This window comes from Myotis myotis, unplaced genomic scaffold (genome assembly GCF_014108235.1).
Source record: "Myotis myotis isolate mMyoMyo1 unplaced genomic scaffold, mMyoMyo1.p scaffold_m19_p_10, whole genome shotgun sequence".
In the NCBI taxonomy this organism is placed as follows: domain Eukaryota; kingdom Metazoa; phylum Chordata; class Mammalia; order Chiroptera; family Vespertilionidae; genus Myotis; species Myotis myotis.
In genome coordinates this window covers 21,966,244-21,993,986 of record NW_023416314.1, presented here as the reverse complement: position 1 = coordinate 21,993,986, position 27,743 = coordinate 21,966,244, and the positions used below count along the sequence as shown (strand labels likewise).

General features: G+C 45.7%; 1 protein-coding gene across 1 annotated transcript in view; it reads left to right on the top strand.

Moving 5' to 3' along the window:
- Nucleotides 1–27,529, top strand: part of ENDOD1 (endonuclease domain containing 1) — a 35,447-nt gene extending 7,918 nt beyond the window's left edge. Inside the window, exon 2 of the mRNA XM_036324642.1 lies at nt 23,342–27,529. Coding sequence (XP_036180535.1) covers nt 23,342–24,544 — 1,203 coding nt within the window. The 3' untranslated portion in view covers nt 24,545–27,529. The remainder of the gene's footprint in view (nt 1–23,341) is intronic.
- The last annotated feature ends 214 nt before the right edge of the window (nt 27,530–27,743 follow it).

Sequence of the window (27,743 nt, the reverse complement as noted above, 5' to 3'; positions counted from 1 at the left end):
GTTATATAGGCAAAAAAATCACGAAGGTATTGATTACATCTCAAGGTTTGGAATGAGGAACCTGGTTTGCAAAAAAGCAGTTTACAGAAGCAGAAGCAGCATGTTAATTGTAGTTTTGGGTCTCGGGGTCACTGAATTGACAGAAACACATTATCTAGAGCCCTCAGGTCTGGAATGAGGAACCTGGGTTAAACTTAGGCATGCTATCTAAATTACAGTTTTGGGTCTCTGGAACACTGAGTCAACAAGGATACGTTAACTGGAGCCCTCTGACCTTGGGATAACTGTGCTGTCCTTCCCAGGTAAAGGAAAATGTGCTTTCTAAGACTAGTATAACCACAACCCATGGGATATTCACATTACAATCAATAAGGCATTTAATCGAATAGGATGATTTATATAATTCAGAAAGTCAAAATAACCTGTCCATTGTTAAACAAAGCAAATAGGTACCATACTTCATGTTACCAAACCCATTACTGTAATAGGAGAACTCCTCTTTAGCTCTCCTGAATGAAGTTCCTCTTTCGAAAGGTCACACATCTATTTTCTAGGATTTTATAGAGCATCATAGCTCCATGCCCACGAGTGCCAGATGCTCACAGCCGCAGGTGTACCTTCGTGCTGCATTGGCTGAGGGTGCTGTTGCCGCCCTCTGCAATGTTGCTCTATTCTCGCCTGTGGTGAGCACGTCCTATGGTGGTTGTGCTCTCAGACATTCTCCTTAAGGCACCAGCTTGGGGTGGAGGGGAATGGATCATCTAAAAACTCTGTCAAACAAGTATTGTCCCCTGGGTCACAGTGAGTGTGGTGGGAATAAGGGGGTGCTTGCACTTGTGGGGGCGTAGGCCTATTGCTGCTGGAGGTGGGTTGGGTACAGTACCTGAGCCCGAGGTGAGCCCAGCTCCTGACCAGATGCCAGTTGCCCGAGGGGAAGGAGCGGGCAAACCACACCCTACACAGACCCTCCTCTGGAGCAGAGATGGAGACCCACTCACCCAGCCTTCAGCCCAGTCCGTTCAGGAGCCCCTCCCATGCACCCAGCTCGTGTCCCCAGGGAAGTTAAGTCAGCTGACAGCACATTCTGAAACTTAGCCCAGTAAAGCAGGAAGCCCCACTTTGGGCCAGAAGAGGGCCTTTGCTCCCACTCAGACCTCCCGGCCTCCTGAAAGTGCGGACATTCCCTTTCCCTTTATGACTGGTAGCAACCCGAAGTCCCTCCCCTGTGCAAGTCCTTATGTTGGAGGCGGTGGGAGTAGCACCAGGTGTCTGACCGGTGGGGTCAGACCAAACCCGGGTTCAGAACCTTGGAGCTTGGGTTCTGGCTGGGAAAGAATTCAGAGCAAGACCCAACTGTAAGAGAACATGTATTGGGTAAATTACAGAGGTAGATAAAGCAATTCCTGGAATAAATGGGCTTAGCAAACAAATTCCAGAGGTAAAGGAAGGGCCCTTGGAGCTGGGGAGTGAGGAAGCTAATGGTAACTTGCCAGGGGGAGGGAAGGGAAAGGCAGTAGCTTGCTCCCAGGAGGTCCTCTGTCCTAAGGGTTTTAGGGGTATAGATTTTAGGGGAGGTCCCAGGGAAGATCTCAATAGAATATTCAGTAGTTTTCCAAGTGTGTGCTTTCAGGGTTGTGATCTCCACTGTTTGATTGATGGGGGTCAGTATTCAATGCAGCTGGTCCTGATGTCACCTGTGGCAGGTTTTGTTGTTTATCTGGGCCTGGAACTGAAATACAACTGAGGCCTAGATGTTATCTCTAGGAAGGAAAGGCCAGGGAGGGGGTCCAAACCGAATGATCAGCTGATCAGCAATATGCTAGGGGAGGGAAAGTTACCCTGGGGAGAGTTCCCACCCTGCAATTGATTGTCCATTGTTAAGCACCTGGAAATTTCCACCCTGATGACCTTCTGTACCTGGCCCATCATTCTTGCTCCGTTTCTGTCTGTCTAACTGCCTACAACACTGACATCTGTCATAGTCCCAGGTCACCTGGCTTCCACCCAGCATGGTAAATGAGCCTTTGCTAAGTGTTTGGGAGATGGCAATGTTGGTTTCAGGAAATCTCCTGGCCATTATCTTAGTGTTTATAACTTCTTAGTGCAGAAGTTGATCCACACACATCACTTTGTTGAACCAACTGACCACGATACATGATTGAACAGGGACCTTGTGAGGAAATGGCCACTATTTATGTTTCTGAAAGATTGGGCATCCACCATGGTCTCAGTGTTACAGAAGACTGGAGAAGAACCAAGCAACATTTAGAGAAATGGAGTTACACTTTATTATTATTATGCACGGGCCCAGAGAAAAATGTCTTTCAAATTCTGTGCAAAAAACATGGAGGAAGCTTTCCCTTTTTATACTTTTTTCAGTCCTTTGTCTCCCAAATATGGGGTTTTTCCGGTTCCCTTTGCAAGTTCTTAAAGAGCCCTATGTGCTGGGGCTTTGAGACCTCAACCAAAGGCCTGGCCTGGCACCAGCACTGATAACTTTGTCTGGGGAAGGTTTAAGGCCTCTCTAAAGTGGGAGTAAACAGGTCTTGCAGGACCAGACAATTAAAGGAGCAGTGACTAGATTCAGATTGCTAGCCCCCCAAAATGTCTCTTTTCCCCCATCATCAGGACACACAGAGACTTAGGGGAAGGAAAGCAGAGTTTATGAGTCATGAAAGGCCTTTCCTCATTCTTGGCTGTCTCTACCACATCTGAACCCTGGTACCTATGATAACATCGGACAATTCCTTCACGTCTGAGTGGTCCGTTTGGGATGATTGATGACCTTGCTTCTGCACCTCAGCTGGACGGACTTCACCCCTGCAACCCCTACCATCTGCATTCTGAGGTCCTAGCTCCCATCATCTTCGTCCAGCCCTCTCTGCAGAAGAGCTTCCTGCCTGGTTAGCCCCTGGGTCTCCCCTAGCCTTTCTCCACTGGGAGCCAGAGAAATCCTCTCCAAGCACTAATCCCATCAATGTCTCCCAACAGTCTCACTGGAAACGCTTGGAGACTCCCCACTTTCCTTCAGATAAAGATAAGCCCTTATCGTGGTCTCCGGAGTCCTTCCTGCTCTGTCTCCCTTCCCCCTCCTTGCCTTATCTGGTGTCACAGACCTTGTCAGGCTTTTACCTCTAGCCACTTTGGCTTATTTCTGAGTTTGTTTAAAAAAAAATTTTTTTTTGGGTTTAAATTTCCATCATAAGGACTTTGTACCTGCTATTTTTGTTTTTGTTTTATTGTCTTCCATGGTATTCCCAACCAGGTCAACCACCGGGAACACTCTCTAGCAGCACCAAACATACCTTTTTGTTGCTAGCATGTTGCAATTATACATTTATTTGTGTGACTAATTGACTTCCACCCACTAGACTCTAAGGACTATGAGGGCAGGGCCCAGGGCTCTTGTTGCTCCATATTGAACCCTCGTTGTCTAACTCAGGGGCCAATAAACTTTTTCTCTAAAGGGCCAAATAGTACATATTTTAGGCTTTGCAGGCCACATAGTCTCTGTTGTAACTATTCAGCTGGGCTGTTTGAGCACAGAAACAGCCACAGACAACACATAAATGAATAATGCTGTGCTCCGAGGGAACCCTGTGAAAGCAGGTGGTGGGCTGGATTTGGCTCACCGGCTGTGGTTTGCCAGCCCCTGGTCTCACATGATGCCATCGGTAGTAAGTGGTTAATGTTGAGTGTTGAGCACTCAGCAAATATGGATTGAACAGTGACTGGGGAATTTGAAGGCTGTATCATCCTATTCCTATCATGGCATGGCAGCCCTAGATCTAGACCTATAATTTTCAACTAACCTTTTTGATGTGGTTGCGGTTGTCATTATTTATAACATTTAGGTTTTTTTGGATTATACAAGTAATGTACGCTTATGATAAAAAATATTTTGAGTATTTTGGAAGTATATAAAGAAAAAGATCTAACTTCTTACAGGTCGTTTATGAGTGTGTGTGTGTGTGTATGTGTGTGCTAACATTCCAGGAATTTCCATCATTCAGAGACACATATATGTTTGCATACCCTTTATTCTAGTCAACAAGTTTCAGCACACGCCTTTGGACTCTGTGCAGCCACATATAACAAGCTCAGAAACAACCAACACACCCATGGAGTCGGAGAGTTTATTTCATTTAGAAATAGAAGACCTAGGGATCTCGAATGCAAAGTCCAGTTCATCACATTTTCTTTCAAGTTTGTATCACATATTGCTCATGGGTGGCTTGAGACCATCCCGCCTGCTTTCCCCTTCCCGTGCTCCTGAGCAGAGGTCTTCCTTTCCTCTTACAGGAGACAAAGGCTGGGCAGTCACTATCTGCCCAAAGTCACAAGGCCAGTAAGAGGCAGGGCCAACAGGTGCCTCGTTTCTAATCTGGTGTTCGATTTCTAATTCCAAGCCCTGCTGTTGTGTAGTCCATGTTTAGAGGAACTTGAAGAGGAGCCACATTCCAAACACCCAGGAGAAAAGTTAAAGAAATGGAAATGATTTTGTCTGAGGGCAGACTTACTAGCCTCTGTTATGCCCAGATTTCAAGATCCCCAAAAGCCCACCAGGGAGCCAGCCGAGTCCGATGCAAAAGCAAAGAGTCTTTATTCGAACTAGTTCGGCTCTCCGACCACACTCACCGAGGCAACGGCAAGCCAAGTGGCAGAGAGAGAGAACTCTGTGTGGAGAGAGGTTTTATAGGGGGTTGGAGGAGAAAGGACTGTTGGCCTGCCGATTGGCCAGGCGCAAGTTGGTGTCTCGTTACACAGGATGTGGTCATATCTATGGCGACTTCCCTTGATTGTCATTGGTTAGTTTAAAGAAGTCCTGGGTATGGCTAGCAGAGGCTTGGGCTTCTGGGAAGAAGCCTTGCCAAGCACATGGCCAAGGTAAGATGGAGGGCATAGACCTTACCCTGGGCAAGATGGAGGGTGTAGCCCTTTCCCTGGGGCAAGATGGAGGGCATAGTCCTCGCCCTTTCAGCCTCAAACGATATTTGCTACACAACATGGAGCAGATGCTGTCTCTTTTTTGCTTAAGAAGATATAAACTTTAACACTTACGAAGGGTTTAGGTTGGAAGCAAAGAAACCATTTCCTATAGAGAGAGCTATTATGCCGTGGAAAAGGGTCTGAGGGCTAAGGCCCCTTCTCAAGTGATCTTTTTTTTAAAATCTTTATTGTTGAAAGTATTACTTATGTCCTCCCTTTCCCCCGCATTGACCCCCTCCAGCCCGCTCCTATAGTGATCTTTATAGCGAAGGGTAAATTTTGGAAAAAGGCTGTCTGTATAGCTGTAATCTTGTGTGGAAACAGGCTAGGAGCCCTTCCCAGTTTTCAGGTAGAGGTGAGTCCATAATTGAGATGACAGTGGTGTCTTGTAGGCTGCAGTTCCGTGCCCAGGTAGCTCACTGACTAGGCTTGTTACTGCTGTTGCTTTTGCTGCTGTTAATATTGGGTACCATTCTGTTCCTCCAGTCCAGACACAGGCCAGTGCCCGCATGTTTCCTCTCATTCATTTACATAATAAATGTGGTCATGGCCAATCAGAGACAAGAGTTTATCATAAATGTGTTCTCTTTTCTATTAATAAATTGGGTTTAAGAGGTAGACATAGAATTACAGGGATCTTCAGTGACAAGAGCAAGCTGCCCCTGTTTATTATCTGTTCATTCATTTATTCATTCCTGATCAGCAGGTCTAGACAGTTAGCATAGCAAAGGATGAGTAGTCAGACGTCTAGGTGCTGACTGATACTCTTATCAATATTGTCATTATCATCAGCAGCAAAACCATTTATTGAGTTCTCAGGACTAAGCCAAGAAATAGAGTCTAAGACGTGGTCCTGGAGCAAGGCCCCGCCCCTGACTGCGGGTGTCCTGTTTCTTACTTGGGAAGGCAGATCATGACCAGGAGTGGTTTACTTACCTCTCTCTCATTAGACTATTAGCTCTGAAGGGGCAAAGACAGAAACAGAGAGGTTAAAAAATGGGTTTTGTAGAGAGGCAACATGGGGTTGTGTCCCAGCTCTGTCACTTACCAGCTGTGTGACCTTGGAAATATTACTGAATCCCGTGGTGCTTAGTTCCCCATCTGTGGTGTGGAGCTAATAGATTGTCCCTATTCTGCAGAGGAGTTAGGACGATGCAGTATGGCAGTGTGTTCAAGAGGCACTCTGCATTGTGTCTGAGCACACAATACAAATTCATTAAGTATGTTGAGTAAACAAGTAACCTTTGCTATACCTGCCTTGGAGGTCACCAGAATGAAGGTTACCAGGCTTCTAGGTCTGACCCTTTATTATTTCTGAAATGGGTCCTTGGTCCATCTGGGAAAGAGAGAGGTCAGACTCCCTCAGTGGCCAAATAGGAGAAGAAAAAGGCCTCACCAAGCGACAGATGTAGTACATCCGGTGCTTTGCCAATGTTGTGCCCACCTTTAGCAAAAAGAAGGGTCCCAGTGCCAGCTCTGAAGACTTTCGTGATCCTGGCTTTTCTCTAACAAAACCCCTTAGCCTTCTCAGAACAACAAAAGTCCCCGTTCCTGCTCCATTGCCACCTTCCCTGTGATTGGTCTCAGCTTTTTCTCTACGTTCAGTTGCTCCTGAACTCTTCTCTATGTTACTTTTTCCCCCTGATACATTCTCTGAATGTGGTAGAAGTTCTTTCTCTCTGTCCCATGGGGCATCCCTCTGATGTGTCCCCAGACTTCTTAGACCACGGCAGCCTTGTATCTTCATTTGTTCCGAGATTTAATCCAGGTGTCTAGAAGGTTCCATGACTACAAGGTCCCTGCCCCAATTCCCACAGTGGGCTTAGTGAGTTCTCATAAGAACAGGACTGTTGTTTCAGGCTTGTTGGTGCATGAATCATAAGCTTACCCAACCTTATTCGGGTGAAGGGCAGGGCAGTGTAGGAACAGGCACAGGAACAGATACAGAAAGGCCTCAGAGGAGCCAGAGCTGGGAATCGTCTACAAACCAAATGGTCCCACTTAGTCTCCAGGGTCCTTCTCCCACCCTCTGTCTTTTTTATTTTTATTTTTTAATTTAACGCATTTTTATTGATTTCAGAGAGGAAGGGAAGGAAGAGAGAGAGAAACATCAATGATGAGAGGGGATCATTGGTTGGCTGCCTCCTGCACGCCCCCTACTGGGGACCGAGCCTGCAACCCGGGCATGTGCCCTTGACTGGAATCGAACCCGGGACCCTTGAGTCCGCAGGCCAACGCTCTATCCGCTGAGCCAAACCGGTGAGAGCATCACCTTCTGTCTTCTACCTGCTTTCTCATGGACCATCCTGGCCGTCAACCCTAAACTGCATCGAGCAACTCTCACACCCTGACTCTTGTCAGTCGCTGAGTTTCTTCGATAGAAAACCTGAGAGAGTCATCTGGTTGGCTGCTGGCTGGATTGGCTGTCCCTTGGTTGTGACTGGCAAGGCAAGGAGTGCTTAGGGAGGGTCATGCAGTAACAAGTGCTGCTCTTTCAGAAGTAGTGTCAGAACTGCTCAGTTAAGTCAGAAGTAAAAGTTGACTGTGGCACATTGATTGACAGGGGCTGGTATACCTGGCGGTTGGCTGGGAGAGCCCAGAGTGGGCAGCCAGATTAGACTACTTGAGGGACCCTTTCTGTGTACCATCCATGCACGTAATCCTTGCTACCCATGCCCTGAGGCGGCTGTGACTGATCTCTCAGGATTGGGTGAGTTGGGTTCTTGGGAAAGATCTCACTGTAGCTGTATCCTGGCAGGAAATAGATGGAACTCTCAAAGAGTTGAATCAACAGAATTGAATGAAAAAATGATTTCTAGAGAATTAAGGGAGTCAGCAAGATATGGTGAAGCACCTAGGGCCTAGCCATCACACGAAGCTGTCACTATCCCTGGTCTGTGCGGTGAGGGGAAGCCTGGTGGGAGCCATGACGACAGAGAAACTCAGCCAGAGCCAGAACTGCAGCAACCAGGTGGGGAGAGAGCAAGGGAATAAGTACTCTGGCCTCTTCTTCCCACCCTCTTGTTGGCTATTCCAGTCAGAAGCCAGAGGGCAAGAGAGCTCAGACGATGTGGTCCCTCAAAGTCACCCTCCTGGGATACAGAGGAGGGCAGAGAAGAGTGGAGAATGGATCTGGGAGGCCAAAGGAGACTGCCCAGCACAAGAGCTGTGAGGTTGAGGCCCAGCCTTGGCATCCAAGTAGAATGCAAGCAGCAGAGAGGAATGGTGAAGGCATCTCCAGCCGCTGATGACCTGGGCGGCAGTACAGAGAGAAGCAGGGAAGCATTTACATTATCGCCATGTAACTGACATGGTTGGGACAGGCATTGGCCTGTTTTGTTGAAGATGAAAGAATAGTTGAGAGAAGAGGCGGGGGGAGTGTGGGGGGGACCCCATTTACATGCCAGTTGATCATTAACCAGGATGTTATTGAAGATGTTAAGAGTAGTGACATACGCTCAAAAGAGTATAAATAGCCAAAAATAGACTTTTCATACCACATGAGAATAAGGCAGGAAATCCATGTTTACACTTTTATGATCAGAATCCTAGCTGCTCTGATAGATGGAGGACCCAGTTGGCTCTATATTTTGTTCTCTCCATTGTCGTTATCACAGCACCTGCAATTTGGGGATAATACCTCTCACAAAATATGGATAGTTTGACTAAACTAAGCCCAGCTGGGGTACTATCAAAGATGATTTGCACATTTGTTTTTCAGTGTGGGGTTCCTGGACCCCCTGCATCAGTATCACTTGGGGGGGGGGAGTTGAAAATGCATTTCTGAACCCCACTCCAAACCTAGTGAATAGACCTTGTTTAAGGACACATAACTGATTCCTTCTAGTGGCTGTCTAGGCAGGGGCTGAACTCCAGCAGAACGATAAATAAAAATCTGATAAAGATCTAGCCCAGCCGGTTCTTAATTTAGAATCATCTGGAGAACTTTAAAAACATCCTGATTCCCAGCCCTGCTCCTACCCCAGAGGTTCTGATTTAACTGGTCCGAGGTAAGGCCCGGAGGTATTTTTGTTTTTAAGCTCCCAGGTGATTCTGATGGGCAGCCAGGTCCAAGAACCTCTACGCTTGTCTGAACTCCGAAGGTGGAAAAAATGAGAAATGGAGACAGCTCCACTGAACCAACCTGCTTTTCTGAGTTCTGCCCCACGCAGTTCAAGGCTGAGAATAATTGTGCTGGAAAAGAAAGTAGCGTCCAGAGTGGAAAAAGAAAGTGGAGGCCTCAGTGAGTAAGGAGGAAGGAAACCAGAGAAGACCAGGGATGATGTAACCTGAGAAGGTGCCGCAGGTCTGGAAAGGCCTTAAAGGAGCCCGCACCTCTCTGAGGCTCCCAGGAGTTGGAAACTTGGAGCTTTGTGTGAGAAGAGCAGTCTGAGGCGTCTCATGGGAGGGTGTTCGCCTCAAGGCCGCCCACTGCCCTCCTTCCAGCTTCCCTTGTAATTGCTAGTGTAGGTTTGGTGCATTTTTTTAATCCCTCCACCCCCTTTTATTTATTTTTTTAATTTTCAAGAAAAAAACCCCAAACCCACAACAGTCTGAAATGGAAATGGAATAAATGGGCTTTCATTCTCTCTCCTGTTCCATCATCTTCCAATGTAGGAGGACCCAGCCATTCGTCTTTGCATCTCTGCGGTTCACCCAACTTGCTGAGCACCTAAGGCAGCGAGCGGTTCTCAACCTGTGGGTCACGATCCCTTTGGGGGTCGAACGACCCTTTCACAGGGTCGCCTAAGACCATCGGAAAACACATATATAATTACATATTGTTTACAGTAGCAAAATTACAGTTATGAAGTAGCAACGAAAATAATTTTATGGTTGGGGGTCACCACAATATGAAGAACTGTATCAAAGGGTCGAGGTATTAGGAAGATTGAGAACCACTGACCTAAGGCATGAACATCCCAAGGAGAGCTGCAGTGCCTGTTCTCCCAAAGGCAGGAGGTGCGAGTGGCCTGGGGGCCCAGAGGGAAGCTGATTCACAGGGGCGAGGGGGTGGGGGTGGGGGGGGGTGGCGGGCAGGGTCCGCCTGAGTGCTGAAGGGCTGGTTGGGAAAGGAAAGAAGCCTGCATTTCTCTTTAGAAAAAGAAAAAATCCTTCTAATTCTTCTATAGCCATTACTATCCCCAAGAGGATAAGGAATATTTTGGATGCCAAGCAGGGAGGATTTATTTTTTTCTTAAATGGGTGGGTCAGAACTCTGTTTATCCCTTCTCTGAGAGCTCCAAGGTCTCCTTCACCCGCTCTGTGGCCCCAGCGGCCTCCCGCTGCTTTTCGGAAAGGCGGCTCTTCCCTGGCGCTGGGTGTTTTCTGTGGTGAGTGGATTCTCTCAGGACTCACCCAAGGCCTCAGATCTAGCTCATTCTAATGCGTGCCTCTGTGCAGAGGGCCTGTTTGCACCATCCGGCTCCAGCCCTGATAGGATTGTCTGATGATCTGATTATCAGCTTCTCTCCCCGTGTCTTGTAAGGAGGGGCCCTCCCCCCATCTGGTGATGGGCAGTGGGTGATAGCATCTCTGTAATGTTCCTGTGTGGATCGTAGTTCAGAAAACTGTGAACAGGAACAAAATGGGAACATCCACTGTTCGGCTCATCTGATTATTTAACTCTTGTTGAAAATAAAACAGACCCCAAGGCTCATAGCTTCTCTCTCCCGCAGGGTTACAGGAGTTCACTAGGTTGTCTCCCGATCTCAGGATCTGGTCTGAATCATCCTGCATATGCTCGTCTAGGCTCAGCCTAAGATTCTCCAGGGAAGGAAACGCCGCCCTTCCTGAATCATTGCAGTTTCATAAGCATTTTGATGGTTTTTCTTGATGACCACCTTTTCCTGGGGCAGGTCCTGGAGCAGGTCTAGAGGACAGCCCAGCTCATTCTCTTTGGAGCCTTTCTGTCTTTGCACATCTGCACACCAGAGGAAATGAGATGTGCATCAGGAGATTGTTGTGGAGGTCAAATGGGGTCATTCAACAAATACTTCCTGGTTGAGGGCCATCATAACAGGTACAGGGAGCAGAGATAATAGGTACTGGCTCCGATCTGATCATTCAGGGGGACAGACAGGTGGACAAATGTAGTTTCTCTGCCTGGCAGACTTCTCCCCACGTTGGTGGTCAGCCTGCCTTTGGTGTCCCACACTCAGCCGCCCCTCAGCAGCAGGGTCACACCTGGCCCCTCCACCTGCCATTTGCTGACCTGCCACTCCTTCTCTCCAGCCTCCCCCTCCCCACGTCCCCTGAGCTTGTCTCGCGTCTCACCTGCACTTGCACCCGCTCAGTCTCTTTGCACTAGCAGTCCCATTAGCTGTCACCTGCAACCCCTTCCCTTGCCCACTTGGACGCTGAGGTCAGGCACTTCAGCTGTTTGCAGTGACAAGTTTGTCCTCTGCACCTGTCCCAGGACTACCAGTCATTGTTGTGGGTAAATTAAATACCAAACTGCAACCCTGGTCTCAGCAGAGCTGGCCGGCCCCATTAATCCTGCTGGGCCTTTGTGGGGCCTTCCTTTCTTTCTTCTTGTGAATTCCCTGGCACAGTGACCTCCGGAGGCTGGCACACCATCCCTGTTCTTCGTACGCTCTGCCCACCATGTCCCCACTTACAGCAGAGAAGCTGACCACCGCTGCCCTGAGGACTCAAAGCTGTCCTGAGTCCCCAAGGCACCCTCTCTGGCCTTCTCCGAAGAGGTTCCCTCGTGCCAGGCCCACTCTCCTCCACATGCTCCCAGTGTCATTCCCTTTGCTGACCTCCTCCCCTTTGTCACTGCTGCGGTCACAGCTTAGCAATCAGCAAACGCCTACCAAGAACCTACCACATGTGATTTAGGCAGACAGAAGTACAAGAGATGATCTGGCCAGTAGTTGAACCTCGGTCTATGAACCAGGAGGTCACGGTTTGATTCCCAGTCAGGGCACATGCAACCAATCAATGATTATCTCTCATCATTGATGTTTCTATCTCTCCCTCTCCCTTCCTCTCTCTCTAAAATCAATAAAAGCATTAAAGAGAGAGAGAGAGAGAGAGAGAGAGAGAGCGCCCTAACCGGTTTGGCTCAATGGATAGAGCATTGGCCTGTGGACTGAAAGGTCTCAGGTTCGATTCCAGTCAAGGGCATGTACCTTGGTTGCAGGCACATCCCCAGTAGGAGGTGTGCAGGAGGCAGCTGATCGATGTTTCTCTCTCATCGATGTTTCTATACCTCTCCTTCCTCTCTGTAAAAAATCAATAAAAATATATTTTAAAAAAAGAGAGAGAGAAAGATGATCCCAATGCCTGAGGAACACACAGTCTGTAAAATGGAAGGAGCAAATGCACAGGAACCTGATCTCAGACACACAGGTTCCCCTGGTAACTCTTTCTTCTTGACTTTTAAACCCCGTCGGGTCCACTGTTACTGCTCTTTGGTAACTAATGGTAAGCTTCTCCCTATTCCTGTCTTCCCCACCCAGTCATCACAGCCCTCTGTAAAACCTCCTCTGCTCCTGTGTGTTCTGGAACATTCTGTGACCCTCCACCCCTGCTCAGGGCTGCTCTACTCCCTGGCTCCACGTGCAGTCCCCTGACTGGCCTTGGAGGTCTTAGCGGGGACCCCTGCTGAGTTCTCACTCTCCTGGGCCTGTGGGGTTGGTCACATGGAAACACTTGTGCAGGCTTGATGCTGGGAAGGGAGGTAAGGGAACTCCTCCACGCCTGTCATGTCTCTGATCTGTTTCACAGAAAGCTTGTGCCGTCAGTGTGACTGTCCCTGGAGGAGTTGAGGGGAGATAGGGAGGCGGACAGATGTGGAGCAGAGGAGAGAGTGCAGGGTGGGCAGGGGATGGCTGACAGGGGCTGCAGCCCTATGCTTGTGTCGTACAATCATTGTCACCTCCAACAAGCAGCTCCTCCTACCTCCTCAGTGACAGTTCACTGGGCCACTCTGGTCCCTGAGGTTTGTATGGATTTCACAGCTCAGACACCCGCAGGGACCGGGCTCTGCTCAGTGGCTCACTGCTGCTCTAGGCTGTCACCTTCTCATCGTCCCCTTGGGCCGCTCCCTGGTACAGAGACCCAAGTGGCCCCATCCTCCCAATGCCCCCTCTGCTGTGCGTGCATCGGGGGCTAGAAGACAGTCTTCGCTGATGCCTGTAATTCCTGCTTCTCAGCTAAGGTCCTGTTGGTCTCCCGCCTTTACCTATAACAAGAGGTCAGTTTCTGCAGCCTCCTCTCGCCCACACACAGTCATTTCCACACCTGTCTTCCTTCCAGAGCCCTCTGTGGAAATGGCCCTTTGTTGTCTCACCGAGGATTCTTTAATCATGGAAGGCCTTGGTCTTTGTCTCCCTCTTCCCTTTCCTCTCTGAGGCAGGTGCCACACTGGTGATTCTCCCTTAGCCGAAGCTTTCTCCTTTTTTTTTTTTAAATATTGATTTCAGAGAGTAAGGGAGAGGGAGACATAGAAACATCAATGATGAAAGAGACTCATTGATTGACTGCCTTCTGCATGCTCCCTCACCCGCCGGAATTGACCCCAAAATCTGGGCATGTGCCCTGACCGGGAATTGAACCGTGACCTCTTGGTTCATAGGTCAACACTCAACCACTGAGCCAGGCGGGCTGGGCTCTTCTCCTCTTTTTGGACGTGACCCCAGACTGTTGATTCTCCCACAGCTCCGCCTGGCCTTCCAGCCTCTCTCCTCCCCCTCCTGTCCTCCAGAGTGGCCGCCCGTGCCTCTCTCATCCAGGGCAGGGGCTGCTGACGGCTCACGTGAGGAGCTTTGGAGTCTAAGAAGCTGAGCATAAGCCGCGGCTCTGACACTCATTTATTGGATGACCTTGTGCATGTCACTTGTCTGAGTTTTCATTTTCCTGTGTGTAAGCTGATAACAATGCCTACCTGGTAGGGTTTGGTGGGGAGTCAGTGGGAGGCAGCAATGCTGTTGGAGTCATTTGCAAACCTGCTCTCTCATTTTGCTGTATCTGAGTACACGTCTATTGCTGTTGGTTTGAAATTGGCCTTTCTATTGTTTTTAAATCAACTTCCTGGAAAACCAATTTAGTCTTGTCCTAAATAATAATATCCACGAAATCATGTATATGAAACGCTGGTCATATTTTCCTGGGACCCATTAAACATAAATTGACAGCAATGAAAATGAAAACACTCCTTTATATACTTCTGATTATTCTGGGAACCACAGGGTGCCCTGCACTGCAGTGCATCTCTTATGTGAGCCTCCCGCCACAGTGCCTGACCACAGAAAGCATGAGAGCACGTTGACTCTTTGTTGTTCATATGCCTCCCTGGCTACCTGCTCGTCTGTAGTTCCAACCTCGCTTCTGCTCCCAAGCTCCCGTTCTGAATCTCCGGCCGCTATACGATACTTCTGCCTGTGCGTTTAGTCTCATTGAAAGGTCGGCCTGTTTACTTTTCCTACCCTGCCCCTCGTTTCCTGGTAACCTCAGCTCTGGCCCTTGACATCATCTTCTAGTTTCCACCGGCCTTTCCACATCAGCGCTCACATCTTGAGCTTCTTCCTTCCGGAATCTTGCACGTGTCCTTCCTTTTCCATTCCCTCGCCTGCCTTTGTGGTCCAGGCTTTCCTGCCCAGAGCAGCCAGGTGAATCCTCCTGGAATGACACATCCCTAGTGATACTCTGGTCCTTAGAAACGGCCAGGGAGTTGCCACTGTGCACAGCAGAGCGGAGTGTGTGATAGCTGCTGAAGTCAGACTACGCGGGCTTGTGACCTCACCGGCCCTCGCTGACAGTGCGACACTGGGCACCCTGCTCAGAGTCTGAGCCTTCGTTTTTCCTTCTGTAAAGGAAAGTAATAGAGATCCTGTAAGGATTAAAGAAGATACTTTATGTAAAGCACTTATCCTGGTGCCTGGAACATCCTCACGAAGTGGTAGTTACAATTAGTCTACGATTAGTAATCTGTATATCAGGTCATTATAAACTGGTCCCCTACTATCCTTTCCAGTAAACCTTGCTCTTTCCTTACTCAGTCCTGTTTTCACAGGCTGCTTGTCTCTGCCTCAAGCCTTTGTCGAGAAGTATTGTTAAGCCTTACTGACCTTCCATTTCTCTAAATTTATCGAAGTCTTGCACATCCTCCTAATCCCATCTCACCTTAACCTCCAAGAAGTCTTCCTTGGCTGGACTCAAGGTGCCCTTCCTTCCTCTGAAATTTGATTGTTCTTTTTTCTTTACACCATTTATTTGGCATTTAACATAAACTGCATTACGCTGTTGTTTTTCCTCGATTTCCAATGTAATTCTGTCTGTATCTGTCTTGTTTTCCTAAATAGATGGCGAGTTTCTTGATGTGAAGGCCTATTTTGAGGCCTATAAAGCATGCAAAACAGTAGCTGTGGGGCTGGACCTCCTCAGTTCATGCCCTGATGCTACTACTCCCGAACCGTGTGACCTTAGCAAGTTACTTAATCTTGATGTGACTCAGTTTCTTTATCTGTCAACAGGTTGAATAATAGTACCTAGTTTTGTGAGTTTGAATGAGTCAATACTTAGCACAACCACTGACTGATTTAATGCATGTAAAGTTCTCAGGCCCTAGCCAGTTTGGCTCAGTGGATAGAGCACTGCCTGCAGACTGAAGAGTTTGTTTCTGGTCAAGGGCACGTACTTGGGTAGCAGGCTCGATCCCTGGCCCTGGTCAGGTGTGTGTGTGAGGCAATTAACCGATGTGTCTCTCTCACATCGATGTTTGTCTCTCCCCCTCCTTTCCACTCTCTAAAATATCCTCTGGTGAGGACTAACAACAACAACAACAAAAATAAAGTTCTCAGAATGCCTGGCATAAAGTGCTCAATAAATGTTGTTGTTATTAATATTATTTACTAGAGGCCCAGTGCACAAAATTCATGCAAGGGGCTCGGCCCTCACAGCCCCGGCTTCGTCCAGATGGTCATCCAGAAGGTCGTCCGGATGGTCGTTCTGCTGTTCGGTCTAATTAGCATATTCGCTCTTTATTATATAGGATTATTATTACCAATCCTGATGCTTCCTCCCACAGCACTAGTCACAAAAATTTATGCTTATAAATATTATATATTATAATAAAGTAATAAATATTGTTGAATGGGTGAATATTTCCCCTCCAGTACTCTTTTTAAATTTTCTACCAGTCTATTTTTTTTTTTTACATGCATCCTAGCAGGAAATTTGAAAGTCTTCTTTTATTTAATTCCAAAGCAAAAGAGAAATCCCATGGGTTTAAATAGCTTTTAATGTCTGGTGGAAGGAAACAGACCAAGTCGTTGGGAGAAACTATTTTTTCTTGGTACTAAATTTAAAAGGAATTTATTATAAGATTATTTATGGGGCAGGATGCTGGTGGAGGGGGGAGCTCATTCTTCTAAAACCTACTTAACATGTTGTGATTAGGAAGAAAAAGTTTCCATGAAACACAGGAACGATATCAAATTACCCTGGCAGCCCAGGGGGACTAGGTCAGCAGGGAGGAGGATTACACAGTGAGATCTTTGTACCTACCCCTACTTCAGAGATTCTGCTGGGAAACCAAAGAATAAGATTAGTGGTGCACACAAAAGGGCAAGTATAGCCCAGAAACCGTAGTCTGAAATTACCTCTTACATCATAGGTGTATTTTTTTGTCTTTAGGAAGTGGTGTTGTCAGTAATTTACTGTAATTGCAATAACCAGATCATTAAACTGTGTCTGCAGACAGCATGGAAAATACATATGCCCTTTACATGACACTGTAGCAAATAATATTTTAGATTTTAAAAATCACATACATGTACCACTTTTCATACAGTTTCCCATATGTGCATTAAGTATTTTGTTACACACACACTTTATCATTCCTTCAGAAAATGAGAGCCTACCAAGACGCTCTTGGTTGTGGAATAAATAAGCATGGTGGTGATGGGAAGCTGGTATAGTGATTTTTTTTTTAGATTTTCAGATGATTCTTTAACAAATGGTAATAAAACATTAGTCATCTTGGGATCTGAAGAAACTCTCGTCATAGGTTAAAAACTGGTTTTAAGACAAGAAGTAGGAATCATAAGGGGCATTTCTCTTAGTGGAAGTCAGTTAGGCCCTGGAAATTAGTATGTTTACAAATGATATGGTGAAGTGACTTTGTAATGTAATATCTAATTTTTAAAAGATCTTCACCTGAGAATATGCTTTTTTATTTTAATTTTAAAAAATTGATTTCAGAGATGGAGAGGGAGAGAGAGAGATAGAAACATCAGTGATGAGAGAGAATCATCGATTGGCTACCTCCTGCATGCCCCACACTGGGGATGGAGCTCACAACCTGGGCATGTGTCCTGACCAGGAATCGAACTGTGAATTTAAGATACATATGTCCAAATTATTGACAGATAAAAAAGAATTTTACAAGAGAAAATAATCAAGGAAAATTTGAAATAGAACTAAATAGAAATGTTAAAAAAGAAAAACAGTCATTAAGATGCAAAAAGAAAGACACCTCAACAAACAAGTAGACTAGATATAGCTAAAGAGAGATCTAGTGAATTGGAAGATATATCAGAGGAACTCACCTAGAATACAACATGGAGAGTTAATGAGATATAAAATATGAGAAAGGATGTAAAACGCAAAGGTTTGAGGTGTAGCTAATTAGATCCTCAAAGGAGAGAATAAAGGGTTTTTGGAAGGTCAATATGTCATCTTATAAGACACCCTTTGTTATTTTTGTCAGAGATTAATTCTGGATTAGATAAACCTTGGGACATTTATCTATTTTTTTATTTCTTGTTTTAACTTTGTTTAGTATTATTCACACTCATTTATCTACATTAGTGTATTAAACTAAAGTTATGACTAGATAAGCCAAACCTAGAATGCCTGACACTTCCATGGACTTCTTCTCCAGCACCCAGCCACAGCTGATTGGGCAGGGGTGAGCATTTAACTCAAGGATGGCATTCTATAGGCTTGTCTTGACATGGCCTGATATGAAAAGTTGATCTGGATAACTCAGATTCTGTCTCTTGAGCATTTGAAGTAGGAACTTACTAAGTAACAGAAGTAGCTAAGATTAAAGGTAAATGATAGAATCAGTGGCCAGGGAGGCCATGATGATCCATGTGCAAACTGAAGTGATGATTGAACAGAGACCATAAGTTCACAGGGGCCACAGTGTAGAAAAGAGCTATGCAGAAAGAAGTAGATGAAGAAGCCAGGAGGGAGAGATAGAAAAAGTCTGACAGGTCAAGTGTGGCTGAATGATGGCAATCATTAACACCGAATTAGTCTCAGCTACAGACTCTTGCTGCCAAAATTCCCTAGAGCTGCCTGGAACCCATTTCTGGTTCCAGCATTGCCAAGCTATTCCGCAGTTCTGGTTCTTTGGGAGCCTGTTGGTTCAACTTCTCTTGGTTTCTATGTAATTTTATCCTTCCAATGAACCATCCATATAGGAGGCAACACCAACAAGTATTTGTTCATTGAAAATAGAAAGTCTTAAGGAACATAGTCCAGATTCAGTTAAGCCTTTCAGTTTATCCAGATGACAGTGCCTGTAGCCCAAGCATGTCAAACTTAAAGGCTAACATGGGCCAAATAAATAAGGTTTAAGCTTATGTGGGCCGCAAAAAAAGAAAAGCTTCAATTTTCATAGAAATGTAGGTTTATTTCAATAGAGACATGCTGAATACAAAAGGCTGAAATAAATGAGTAATCGTTAACATAAAATAATAAAACATTTTAATAAAAATTAATATTTTTTCTTGAACATTAACTTACCAGACACTGAATAACTGCACAAATTAATAAGCATAACGCAAATAAACCCATTTTCCTTGTCCTCCAAAAGTGAAATATTTCGCTTGCGCACACCCAACAAGTCAGTCCAAGACTAATGACGTGGCAATCAGCTGCTAAAACATTCGCTGCTAGTCTTAGTGGAGGGAAATGGTGCACCTGCGCATAAGGCAAGTACCATAAGGGAAATGAATGCAACATGGTTATAGTAATCAGTCATTAGTGAACATTGTAGTTTGTTATTAATAATTATGTGTAACAGGATATTGTAAAAATTAAGTTACAAAATTTTTATTAAAATGTTTCTTGCATACCGTTATATTGGCTGGGCCACAAAAATATTCGTTGTGGGCCGCGGGTTTGACATGCTTGCTATGCAGATCCCTTTCCTAACTGTTGAAATCCTTTCTGTGCAGTGGGAGCAGAGGAGGTTATGGTGAGGGGACTGATTTTACAGTTTTTCTCCAGAAAGTTTTGCTGTATTTGCTGTTCTCTGCTACCCCTACTGGTGTAGAGGGGGGACAAAAAGGAGTCGCCAAGTGAGGAGCTGATAGGAACACTGCGGGCCAGACCGCTGACCAGTTTCTAAGGGTAATAGGAGTCTGGAAACTGCTCTGGCCAGCTGCCCTCTGCCTGTGCTGCCACACTAGACTCTGAAGCTAATGGCTCAGCTGCCATGTGACCTGGGCAAAGGCAACAGGGTGGCATGAAAGCCAGCCTGGAGGTGTGCCCTTTTCCCTTCCTTGCCATTCTCTCTTCAGTCCGGGGCTGCAGCACCGGGGGCTCAGATATCAGCTTCTTTCCCTGCAACCTTGAGGAGCTTCAGTTATTCCATGGCACAGAGAGAAAAGTAGATTGCAGACAGTGCAGCATTTTTTCCTACTCGGTGACAGAAAACTGGTATAACAGTCCATGAAGGTGGGGAAAGTATGGCTTAGTAATAAAGGATATATGCTTTAGGTATAAAATGACTGATCTCAGTTCAAATCCTGTTCCTGCTAATTATTGGGTGACTGAAAAGTTACATCATCTTCCTGTGTTTTAGTTTCCCCATCCATAAAATAAGGTAAAAATACCTTCCAGTCAGGCCAGTGTGGCTCACTGTTTGAGCATCAACCTATGAACTAGGAGGTCAAGGTTCCATTCCCGCTCAGGACACATGCCGGGATTTTGGCCTCAATCCTCAGAAGGCAGTGTGCAGGAGGCAGCCGATCAATGATTCTCTCTCATCATTGATGTTTCTCTCTCTCCCTCTCCTTTCCTCTCTGAAATCAATAAAAGTATATTTTTAAAAATGCCTTCCATATAGTGCTATGTTGAAAAACAATTATTTAGTAGTTTAAACCATATTAGTCCCTGACCCTCACACCCCATCACCATATAGGTATAGTATACAGGCCTTCTACCTTGATTTCAAACATTATATTGTATCTTGTCATCAAGCCATAGAACCGAATTTGGAGATCATATAGTGACCATAGAGATGGGGATCTGCAAAAGCAAGGAAAGGGGAGGGAAGATGTGCTCTCTTCTGCACTCGCATCCACAGCATCTAGTTTAGTTACTCCTTTGCCTAAGGGGGCCCAGGGCAGGGAGGTGCACAGAGCCCATTGTAGCATTAATTAAGCCCTGGCCTTCTCAGCTACCTTGGTGCCTCCTGGCCCATTTCCTTTGTACCTATGAAGTCAGAGTAGAAAAGGCTTAACCTGGTTGCCAGGTGCACAACTATAGCAGAAATTTGAAGCCCCATGAACCCAAGTGGCCTGAGAGGATGCAGAAGCAACCAGCTAAATCTCCTTTGACCTTGGCAACTGGAAGGCCATGTTCTAAAATTTGGGAACAAGTCAAAACCCTCAGTTTTGGTTTCTGCCTAAAAGAGGATATTGTGTTGTCTCCCCCTCCCTCCCTCCCTCCCTCCCTCCCTCCCTCCCTCCTTCCCTTCCTCCTTATCTTCCCCCTATCTTTTATCCCTCCCCTTTTCTCTCTCTCTCTCTAGCTCCCTCTCCTTTCTCATCCAAGAGTCTCTCTTCTCTGCGCATGTTCCAGGCCTGCCATCCACCCCTGTAGGCACTGTTTCATCCCCGGATGGCCCTCAGGCTGACAACACACCTGTTTGCTGCCTATGCTCTGTCACAGGAGCAATTAAAAAACCAGCTCCAGACTTTCCCTTGAGAGGATCAAGAAGTTGTAGGCTACATGCAGACAGAATGCCTAGTAACCATGGAAACACATGCATCTGGAAATCCCTGACCTTACACCCAAGACTTGACAATCTTGGCTCTGCCATATCTTGATTTCATGATTTAGGAATGAGGCTGATATGTCCATGTGGTATATCTTTCAGCCATAGGAGAGCAGCAGCAGAAGCTTTACAAATCACTGAGCTATTTATCTCTGTCCTCTGAGGATCTGGTCGGAGTGGAGAACATTGCTGATTCTAGGACTGGGGGAAGACTGGAACAGCCTTGAAGGCTGAGGCTGTGGAGTAATCCGTTAGACATCAGTAAATATTGCTGCCTTCACATCAGATTGCTCATCCATTGCCCTTGCTAACCCTAAACATACTCCCATGAATATGCCCGCATTTGCCATTGCAGAACTGAAGAAACGCATTATTGGTTTTCCTCCCGACAAGAGGTACAAGACAATTCACGTGGCCTTGATCCCCTTGGGGTAGTGATGGGTTTAGTAGCACTAACTCTAGGAAATCAGTTATTAAGAATTTACTTATTTAAAAAAATAAATATTTTTTTGTTGATTTTGGAGAGGAAGGGAAAGGAAGAGAGAAAGAAAGAAACATCAATGATGAGAGAGAATCATCGGCTGTCTTCTGCATGCCCCCACCCAGGATCAAGCCTGAAACTCTGGGCATGTGCTCTGACCGGGAATAGAACTGTGACCTCCGGGTTCATAGGTCATTGCTCAACCACTGAGCCACACTGTCTGGGCAAGAATTTACTTATTTTAATTCGTGTCTTGTTTGCTTCCTCTTGAAAGTAACACTATAAAGAATTTGTGGATTGATGTCAGTAGGAGAGGTATAGGGAGAAAAACAAGAAAGTAGAGGAGGAAAATCACTAGCATCCCCAGGAATCAAACAACCGTGTGGACATTTTCTTCTGTTTCCTCCCAGTATTTCTTGCCTATTTTTAAACTTAAAAATTTGTATTTACTAAATTTTATATTCTCTTTTTCTTTCAACATTATAGCATATAGTTCCCCATCATTACAAATTCATCATAATTACAGATGCTTTTGAATGGCTTTGAGATATTTCTCTGATAAAACAATGTTTATTTAACTTTCTTTGTTTTTTGAAAATGTGTGTTGGTTCTACTTCCTATTATGCCTGTCTGCCATGATGACTATCTCAGGGCATAGAGAAGGATTAGTACCTTGAGATTCTAATGTGTGTCAGTCCTTGGGTGGGTCCAGTGGGGAATATACAGGGTTCCTGATATCAAGGAATTGACAATCCAGTTTGAGAGGTAAAAACAGAGTCATGGGTCAGTCCTGAGCTCTTTCCTTTGGCCCTTGCAGATTGGTAAAGTGAAAGTATATATTATACACTGAATTTAAAAAGAAAAACAAAACCAAGGTCACACACACACACACACACACACAGTGCGGGGCAAAAGTAGGATTATTGGTACATATCTAGATTGACCTAGACTGAAAAGTAATTGTTAATAACAGTAAATGTCATGGGGAGATTAAGTTCAAACAGCAGTTGGTCAAATTATAATTTTAGTTTAGCGTAAATATCTAATAACTGATGATAAGCGATATATTTTCCCTCATTTGATTTAGATGCTGTGATTGAAGTTGATTTTTTTCATATATCCCAAAGTATATAAACATTCATTAAGGATGTGTTCATTACATTGCAGACAACATTGGTGGCTGATTATCTGAATCACAGTTCTGATTTTTATGGGCCGATTAAGATCTACTTTCCCCTTGCTTTCGTTTTCACAATCAAGTTGAATCTCATGGAAAAATATTCTAGAAAAGAGCTATGAAATTCATCAAACCACAGCAGATTAAAAAAGCATGACATGATGGTGTGTGTGTGTGTGTGTGTGTGTGTGTGTGTGAGAGAGAGAGAGAGAGAGAGAGAGAGAGAGAGTATTACTGCAGAGCAGGAGTGGAGGATACACAGAGAGTAATATAGGAAACCGTGTTTGAAAGATGATCAGCATTGGGGGATGTTAGAATGAATGAAGTGTACATGCACCAGAAGCCAAGCCCTTCCAAACCCAAGTTTAGGAAGTGCAATAGGGACTTCTGTTAGACTTGCAGGGGTGGGGAAACGTCCATCCTTGGGCTGTATAAGGTCCATGAAATCATTTGGTCTGACCCTGCCAAGGCATTGGGGGTGAGTTAATTAAATGTTTGGCCAAATATGGCAGGCTAATATTTAAGTTGATCATTTTGTGTGGCCCAAGAATGATGTTACAAATATCCAAATGGCCCTTGGCAGAAAAAAGGTTCCCCACCCCTGTGTTAGGGTCTTGGCAGAATGATTCAAGACCACTGAAGCACCTGAACACTCCCTCTCCTCTTTCAGATCGATGATCCCAACAGCAACCTTGAGGAGGTGACTAATGAGGCTGACGCCATCACCACGGTGGACAGTCTGGGAAGCAAGCAAGCCTTGACTACAGATTACCTGAATTCTGATTATCAGAGAGGACAGCTGTACCCGTTCTCCCTCAGCAGTGACTTGCACACGGCCACATTCGCTCTCACAAATGCGGCTCCAATGACCCAGACCTTCCAGGAACGGTGGTACATGAATCTGAACAGCCTCATGGACCGGGCCCTGACCCCACAGTGTGGAGGTGGGAACGACCTATACATCATCACAGGCGCCGTGCCCTCAGACGTCAAAGTCAAAGACAAGGTGACCATCCCTAAGTTTGTTTGGCTGGCAGCCTGCTGCGCTGTCCCCGGGGGAGGCTGGGCCATGGGCTTTGTCAAGCATACCACGGACGGTGATGTCATAGAGGATGTGATGGTGAAAGAACTGGAGAAACTGCTGCCGTCTAACCCTCAGTTGTTCCAGAACAACTGTGGTGAAACAGAACAGGACACGGAGAAAATGAAAAAAATCCTGGAAATAGTTAACCAAGTCCAGGATGAAGAGCGGATGGTGCAATCTAAAGAAACCACTAGTGCCCTCCCCAGCACCAGGAGCAAGAGGTCTGCTCTGCAGCCTCCAGAGGCCCCCGAGGAAAGGAGTAGCTTCCTGGGGAACCTCGTGGGCTTCATCGCTACCCCGTTCATCAAGCTTTCCCAATTAATTTGCCACCTGGTGGTAGGCATCCTGAAGAACACTGTGTATGTCCTGTGGTATGTCGCCAAGCAGGTGATTAATGGCATAGAAAGTTGCCTTTACCACCTGGGTTCAGCCACTGTCTCGTACTTCTTGGCCATTGGGGAAGAGTTGGCAAGCATTCCCTGGAAGGTACTCAAAGTCATAGTCAAAATCATCAGGGCCATTCTCCGGATCCTTTGTTGTCTGCTGAAGGTGGTTTGCCGCATTCTGGGCATCCCTGTCCGCGTCCTTGTGGATGTGGCCACTTTCCCTGTGTACACCATGGGTGCCATTCCCATTGTGTGCAAGGACATTGCAGTGGGCCTCGGTGGCGCCATCTCTCTGCTCTTTGACACTGCTTTTGGCACCATGGGTGGCCTATTTCAGGTTGTCTTTAGCGTTTTCAAGCGAATTGGCTACAAGGTTACTTTTGAAAATTCTGGGGAGTTATAGAACTCAAAAAACGAATAGTGGCCAGTCACAGTAAATTTGATTTTTTTTTTTTTAATAGAGAAGGCTGGAATATTTTGTACAATGGGTCTTTGTTCATTCTCAACTATCATTAATTTTGGCCTTTCATGGAGATGTCTGTATGCTTTTGCAAAGGAAGATGGTGCACTTTAGACTTGACCCTAGAGAAATGTTCAGGGTAAGACTACGTGTAGGTCATCTGATATGAAATGAGCAAACTTCTAAACCATAACCTTTATTTACTCTGATACAGATGACCAGCTGAGACTTTCTGGTGTTCATTAAAATTCTACAAGAGGGGAAAATTAGAAAGAGGACAATTTTAAACCCAAGGGTTTCTGAGACGATGAGAAAGAAGTCTTGTTCCTCCTATTACTCTCTGAGACTCAAGGCAAAACTGGTATAAATATTCTTGGCCAATGTGTCTTTTGCTTCTATTTCTCCTCAACTCAGCCGACCTTGGTGAGGTGCGGGCATGCTTCCCTGGTGAAATAGCTTTCTTAGGGTATAGAGTCTGCTATATCCCTTAGCTTTCTGTGGCTTCCAAAAACCTTTAAGATTTTTTTTTTCTCCAGAGTTAAATTTTGCTGAATTTTTCTTTTATGTAACGATAAACATTTTATGCCAAAAGGGGCATAACAAACTTTGAATGCAAGGGCAAAGATGATTTGCCCCTTGAACAGTGTAGGACAGTCTTCTTGGGTATAAAGAAGAGGGCACCAGGGTCAGAGCCCAGCTCTGAGTAAGTGCTGTAGGTCCCAGGACATCCCTAGCCAAGCTTGGACTAATTTGAAATATATTCAATATCTGGCTGACAAGATTGAGCTCAAAGACCTACATGTTAAGCTACTATGGAAATTCAAATTCTGCAACATACTAGATCAGTCTTTCTTATACATTAAGCAAATACCCAACACAGTAAAACACATTGACTTCTGTCCTTAAATGATTGTTTTGGTATAAATGTATAGAAAAGAGCTACCGAACAAAAACTATTCTAGCCGTCTGGAAAGTTTACATATGTATAAACTTGATTAAGAATTCTCTCTTAGACAATTATTTTTATAGTGTGTTTGAGGCTAGAAAACATCATTCTCCCATTAATGCAAATAGATCTGGGAGCTAATCCCCAGTGTTTTGATCAAACACTTGTCATTTTAAATATTGCACTGAAAATGGTAAGAAGAGGAAGCAGAATCTCCCAAACTTTGCTCTGCCTTTCACAGCTGAGAATGAATGGTCCGTATTTTTCTAAGTGTTCTAAAGAGTTGCTGTGAGGTAAATAAAAAAAAAGTCAAGTGTAAAATACTGGTCTTGGGGGCACAGGCCGCCATTCATCTGAAAGTCAGATGCAGAAACCTGGGGTCCAGAAAGACAACAAGGAGGAAAGGATGGGTCAACTATTTGTATCGGGTTGGTGGATGAGAAACGTGAGTGTAGTGAGTTACATTTTGCAGGAAAATCATTGAACTCGACCCAAAGTAGAAGAGCAGCTAGCCAGCTGGCATCCTGATCAATTTGTGATGCAAGGTTGGGGAGTATGACCCCGGACTGGTCCACGATAGGGAGCTATGAACTCAATTTAAGACTCTTAAGCAGTGTTTCACCAACACTTCTGTTTGTGAGCATTAACACCCGTGATTGTGCTGCTCTTCATCTCAGCAGTGTGAAGGTACAGGGAAGGGTGAGACTACTAATGGGTCAAGAATCCTGCTGGATGAAAGAAAGAGAATCTTAGACGTGACCAGAAAGATAGTCTGGCCAAACCTTCATTTGACGAGGAGCCTGAGGCACAGGGAGGTAACAAACAGGCTTGCCTTCAGTTTCACGGCTTCCTGATGGCGTATCAGGAACCACGATCTTTTGCACACGTCCCATCACAGCTGGGATGTCAGATATGTGGTGTGTGTGGTACTATTCATCTGCCTCCCTGGACTATGGCAGAGTTTTCTCCATCATCCATCAAACAGACTAATCAGTTGGACATGCCTATGTGGTGACACTATTGGCCATCCATGCACAGCATCATGCTTACCGCCTCCCACAGGCTCTGTGTTCCTTCATAGTACATATTTGCAACCTGAAAGGCCCAAGAGGGCATCCATGGCAGCTTGAGCCCCTTGGCACCATGCAAGGAGCAGGGCATCCACACTGTTTCTTGAGGGCCATTTGGAAGTGTCTTCTGTTTCATGGCTTGTTTAATGTCTTATTTATTTATTCTTGCATGGCTTTTTTTGAAATTTGTGAAGGGATAATAAAGCAAAAATATTCTTATGTTTGGGTGGCTGAGACTCTGCCCTGGAACACTAGCGATGACTGTGCCTCTGGCTCACGGGCACAGGGACCCAGCACGTGACTGGACTGCTGGTCTGCTCCCAACCAGCTACTTTGGGTTTTGAGGTGGGAGTTTGGGTTGATAAGCCCCATCCCTGGCTCGGAGATTTTTCCGTGGCTCTGTTACGTTCTCAGGCCCTTGGGGAAGTCAGCCACCTGTTCATTCTGAGGGAGCTGATTTTCTAGCGTGTGGACTAGCCACACTTGTGGACACTCCTTTTCCATTGTGCCTTTTGAATGTTGGCTTCTCACTCGGCATTAACACTTCCACTTAGATTCAGACCAGGGAGTTTGGAGGAGGAATTAGAGTGAAGCGCTGGTCATTCATTCAGTCATTCAGTCATCTATCCAATATGTATTTGAACATCAAGGTTGCAGAGATAAACACTACATGGATCACATCTTTGAGGAGTTAAAAGATCTAGTAGGGAGACCACCTGGTACAACTGCATGGTAAGTGCTACAGCAAAGGTACTAGCAGCTGGTCCCTGGGGCGCAGGAGGAAAGACCACAGAACCGTGGAAATCCGTGCCGCCTTTAGAGAGGGTGTGACAAAAGCCAATTTGACATTTTCAAGCTATGTACAATGCTGCGCACCTTGCAATGCTCAATAAAGTAATTGTTGACAACTCATTGGCCATTGTGTGAAATGTCTGAAGGGGGAGAATTCTAATGGTTGAAATGAGGTTTGGGGATTATCTGCGATTTTTATTTTTTTCTATTTCTTGATCCACTCAAGCAGTTTCCACTTACATTGGCTTTGTGCCCTCCCCACCTTCCCCCTCCCCACCCTAATTTTGAATTCTAACTGGGGAAACAGAGAGAAGGTTAGATCAGTGAAATAGGC